This window comes from Morone saxatilis, unplaced genomic scaffold (genome assembly GCF_004916995.1).
Source record: "Morone saxatilis isolate NCDOM2014 unplaced genomic scaffold, NCSU_SB_2.0 Contig22, whole genome shotgun sequence".
In the NCBI taxonomy this organism is placed as follows: domain Eukaryota; kingdom Metazoa; phylum Chordata; class Actinopteri; family Moronidae; genus Morone; species Morone saxatilis.
Window position 1 is genome coordinate 12,281,461 of NW_023339785.1, and position 4,506 is coordinate 12,285,966.

Here is a 4,506-nt window from a genome sequence, read left to right on the forward strand (position 1 = left end):
GTGTGTGTGTGTGTTTGGTTTATTAGATAACATCATTAGCATTAGGGAGGAAAATCAAAGTCACGACAAAAGCACAGTTAGGTATCAAGGTAGGCTGCCATTAACACCTTACAGGTAACGTTAACACAACGTTAAGTGTGTGTGTGTGTGTGTGTGCGCGCGCATAAGGTTACACACATACAAGGCGGATACAAGACTTCCCTGGTAACAAATGACTCATTATTACAGAGGGTCAATAAATCAGATTAACGTTAGATAAAATAAATAAATAAATCCCCCAAGCGTCCAGCTGTGTGCTGTGAAGGATATGACGCTATGACTCTGTTGAACTTCATTTACATATTTTAGGAGAGCAGTTAGACTCAAATACTAACTAACGTTAAACGTTTTTAAAAATAACTAACGTTAACTAACGTTTACTAACGTTTACTAACGTTAACGGTCAAAATTTAAACGTTTGAAAAAATTAAAACAATTTCGAAAATCCCGTTTAGCACACATTAAAACAACGGCGGACACGTATCAATCATTATTTTAACGATTTAAAAACGTATTAAAAAAATCAGTATATTATTTATTTATAGTTTTTATATTAAGGTGACAGTCAGATTATGGAGGAAGAGGAGCGCTCTTCACACCTGATGCTAGTAGCACCGCTTCCGGTTGCTTTATGGCTTTTCACAATAAAACGTACTTTAGACGTAATTAAATAAGCTCCTTTTTTTTTTTAAATTTGTCTTCAAGCATACAATATGGCGAATGGTTATTGTGCAAACAGGCAGTATCTACAGGCCTACTAGATTTAATAGTGTTTCAATGCTGTATGTTCTAAGTAGTAAGGTTGATCTCAAACAGAAAATGGAGTTAGCAGATCATCATGCTTCCATCTCAAGGTCCAAAGATCAGATATTTGCTATTTAGGTGTGATAATGGTTTTATTTGTCCCCGCTTGTTAGCTTTTTAAATTTGAACGAGGCAAAAATTAAAGATAGGATATTGTTTTTTTTCACTATCGAATCCAAATTTAAATATACACTAAAACTTTGTCTATATATCTAAATATATAAATGAACATATACACTGTTCTCACCACATTTCTGCCAATGCAACTGTACTGATAAAAAAAAAGTAATCCCTCCTTTTAACGATCCAATAATCTCCATAAAGTCTTGAGCATTTTTATTTTTCAGTGTATTTCTGAATAATTCTTCCAAATTTAGGAGCAGCTGTCACAGCTGATCCCTCCATTAAATCCTCTGAGGATCACACTGAAAAATGGTTCAAATCCTGTGCACCAAATCTAAGAATAAGCTGTGATCAACTACCACCTCCACTCAGGAAGTTTGGATTTCATTAAAATTACTTCAGCGCTCCCTGCTGGTGCTCCAGAGGTTTGCAAGTGCAACACAAAATCTTGCAGTCTTTTGTGCACATGATCAGACAAAAGAACCAACACAAAAAGAAGATCGCTCCGTAAGGCAAGAAAAGAACAATAGTTCAGTGAATGTAAAAGCATTTTTATATAAAAACTGAGACTTGGGACACATTCAGTAATTTTACAACATTATCAGTTAATGCTACACATTGAGGTATCTAAGAAAACTCCATTCTCCTTTTCTGTTACTTAAGAGACACTTAAAATCACAGGTACATTTAAAAATGTACACATTTCAGACAAGACAACAATTTGGCAAACATAGATTGTAAATCACAAACAGTAGCATATTATTTATGGAAACAAGTACATTGTTCTTTTTAACAAAGAAAAAATAGACATCCCCTCATTCCAAGCTACATCACAAGAATTCACATGTGTTTAAAAGCCAGGAGAACAGTCTAAAAGGCTTCAGGGATCACTGAAAGGTAAAGGATTACAGCTACCCAGACCAGCCTTTCTAAATGTCAAGGAAATATATCCATTACGAATGTCAGTTGTGGCAAAGAAATACAATCAGTATCAATAAATAAATGTGTGTCATTCAGAAGATTTAGTGGGAAACATGTACTAAAAATAACTTGGATTCATTAACAACAGACAAGGCAGAACTTGGCACACTTAGTGTTAAGACACCGTTGTTCCCGTCACCACCACTGTTCCACATTGTCAATGTAATCCTCCACGGTGCCGTTCTCGTCCTGATCCCACCAGTACGGGAGTAGCTTTTCTGACTCCCCACTGTCTCCACCAGCCTTCCTCCTCTGCTGCTCCTCGGCTACTACTGAGTGTCTGTCATGCTGACGAGGTGTTTCTGTGGGCTTTAGCTGCCTCCCTTGCTTTGTTATGAGCCTTCCACGGAGCCGCCTCCTCTCCTGCTGCCGCCTCTCCCTGGCTTGCCTGCGCTCCTGCTGCCTTGCCACCTGAAAGCGCTGCAGGAAAAGGTCGCGGGCGTACTCATACAGCTCTACGTCCCATCGGTTTAGCTGGAGGATTCTGTGCTGCGTCTCGGAAGGTACCTCGACGCTGGAGGCACGTGTGCCGTTGAGCTGTGTGAAGGGTGCGATGAACTCCAGGTTGAAGGTGCGTTCGAACAGATACTGGGTCTTACGCTGGTACTCGGTCAGCCCAAAGAAAGCCATGCCGCGTAGGTTACGCTTGGCGCTCTCCAGGAGTACTGCCCAGCGCTCCTCCTCACTCATGGCAGAGACGTTGTAGCAACCCACCAGGCTGAGATCAGCAAGCATGCGGGTCTGTCGGTTGTTGGCCAGGTTGTAGGGGCAGTCCATGAACTCCTGCAGGGAGCAACCGGACCAGTCGTCTCCCGAGTAGCAGCTCGGCAGCTCAGACAGCGTTGGTGAACGTCCGTCACACACGTGTAACGAGGCCTTCCATGTCGCACCACGCTGCACGTGACGCCACTCGCTCAGGTAACGTGATACTGGGTCTCTTAAGATGGTTATATAATAATAGTTCCTACTGGAGAGAAAAAGAGACGTTAGGTGTGTAATAGGATGTCACTGTGATTCATTGTTATTAGCTAATGTGTACTGTTAGCAGAATTACACAAATACCCATCATAAAGTTTGGAGAACAGATTGATATGTTTCTGGAGAAGCTCGGGGTAAGCCAGGCAGAGAAGATGGTTTTAAATACAAGACACCATCATTTATATTAATTTGTATCATAATTAACTGATTCTGAATTGACAAAATCATACAGACCATTCATTTAGAGCTTGTGCAGTAGTTTAAAAAATGTTTCTGTCAAACTCTTTGACAGCTGCTTGTAGTGATAAAAACACCAAATGAACAGATAAACTGATTTAACTAGTTAAAATATTTCCCCATTAAATATATATGTTAACGTCTGTATCATGTGGAAACATTAACCCTAACATCCTCCTGCACCAACCTGGGCAGGTTCTCCGGAACCTCCAGTGAGTCCATGCGGGACGGGACGCAGCTGGTGAGCTCGGTCCAGTCTGCGTGAAGCCCGCAGCTCCAGCCGGTGGAGAACCGGGAGAAGAGCCAGGTTTCCTTTTTACCTGGCCGGTAACATGTACATTTCTTCTGACCTGCGTGACACTCACAAGGCCGCTCCAGCTGAATATTCCGCACCAGGTGTCGCCCAAACGTCGTGCCGCCCGTTTTTTGAATGTGCAGGAAAACTATAACATCGTCTCCTTTGATGTTGAAGTCTACAACACGATTTAAATCAGCTTTGGTGAAGTTGAAGCGCGGCACGAAGCGGACCAGAGCGCCGTCTTCTGCGATGTACGGATCCTTTTGGAGCCGGTCTTGGATGTCACTGCCACGGCCCCGAGAACCAGCTGCACTGCCGTCCATAAACCAGGACCCCAGGTGGTGCAGCAGCTGGCACTCAGACCTGCTCGGGCACACGTACTGGATCATAATGACTCCGAACAGCAGCACCATGAGCAGGACGATCAGGAGCCGGTGGCTGCTGCTGGACCTGTCATCCATCTTCTCGGGACGGGCAGAAAACCATCACTCAGGCAGTCCGGACCCCTGCCTCGGCTGGGGGAACCTCGGGGACTGTTGTTTATATCACAGACATATGGTTTATCTGTAAACACACGAAGCGAAAACAATAACAATGCAGCGGCTAGCCAGCTAACTGCAGCTAGCTATCGACCGAGTCTCAGGGAGAAAAGCGTCCGATAACTTATCGTAGCGGTTGCTGTGCTGTAGCCAACAAACCGTAAAGGTCCCATCTGAAGTGGTTCAGCAGTTTCTCCAGCAGTATTCAGCTGTTTACTCACAGATAATCTTTAACGCAGCAGTAAATCCGCGGCCAGCGATTCTTGACCTTTCTTCCCAGCAGCCTCTGCGCTCAAGATGGGCGTGGCAATTACGTCACCGTGTGAGCGTGCTGCCGAACCAGAACCATGGCAACAGAAAGTTGACCCAAGCAACCGGTTGACGGTTTTCGCTGTTTAAATGTCGGTTGGTTACCGTTATAAAACGGTACAGTCTGTATCTGTGTAATGTGTAAATCTGACATACACGACGGTTAAGTTTTATCGCCGAAATAGCTCAGTTGGGAGA

General features: G+C 43.5%; 1 protein-coding gene across 2 annotated transcripts; it reads right to left on the reverse strand.

The window, feature by feature from the left end:
• Positions 1–1,496: 1,496 nt before the first annotated feature.
• Positions 1,497–4,396, reverse strand: hs6st2 (heparan sulfate 6-O-sulfotransferase 2). 2 transcript variants are annotated; one of them, XM_035669721.1, is made up of 2 exons: positions 3,350–4,396; positions 1,497–2,911 (listed from the first exon to the last, which is right to left on the reverse strand). In XM_035669721.1, exons 1-2 carry the CDS (start codon positions 3,919–3,921, stop codon positions 2,083–2,085), a joined length of 1,401 nt encoding a protein of 466 aa, XP_035525614.1. In that variant the 5' UTR covers positions 3,922–4,396; the 3' UTR covers positions 1,497–2,082. The 2 variants fall into 2 exon arrangements, with proteins under 2 accessions (XP_035525614.1, XP_035525613.1); XM_035669720.1 differs by having other exon boundaries at positions 1,497–2,914; positions 3,350–4,385.
• Positions 4,397–4,506: the final 110 nt, after the last annotated feature.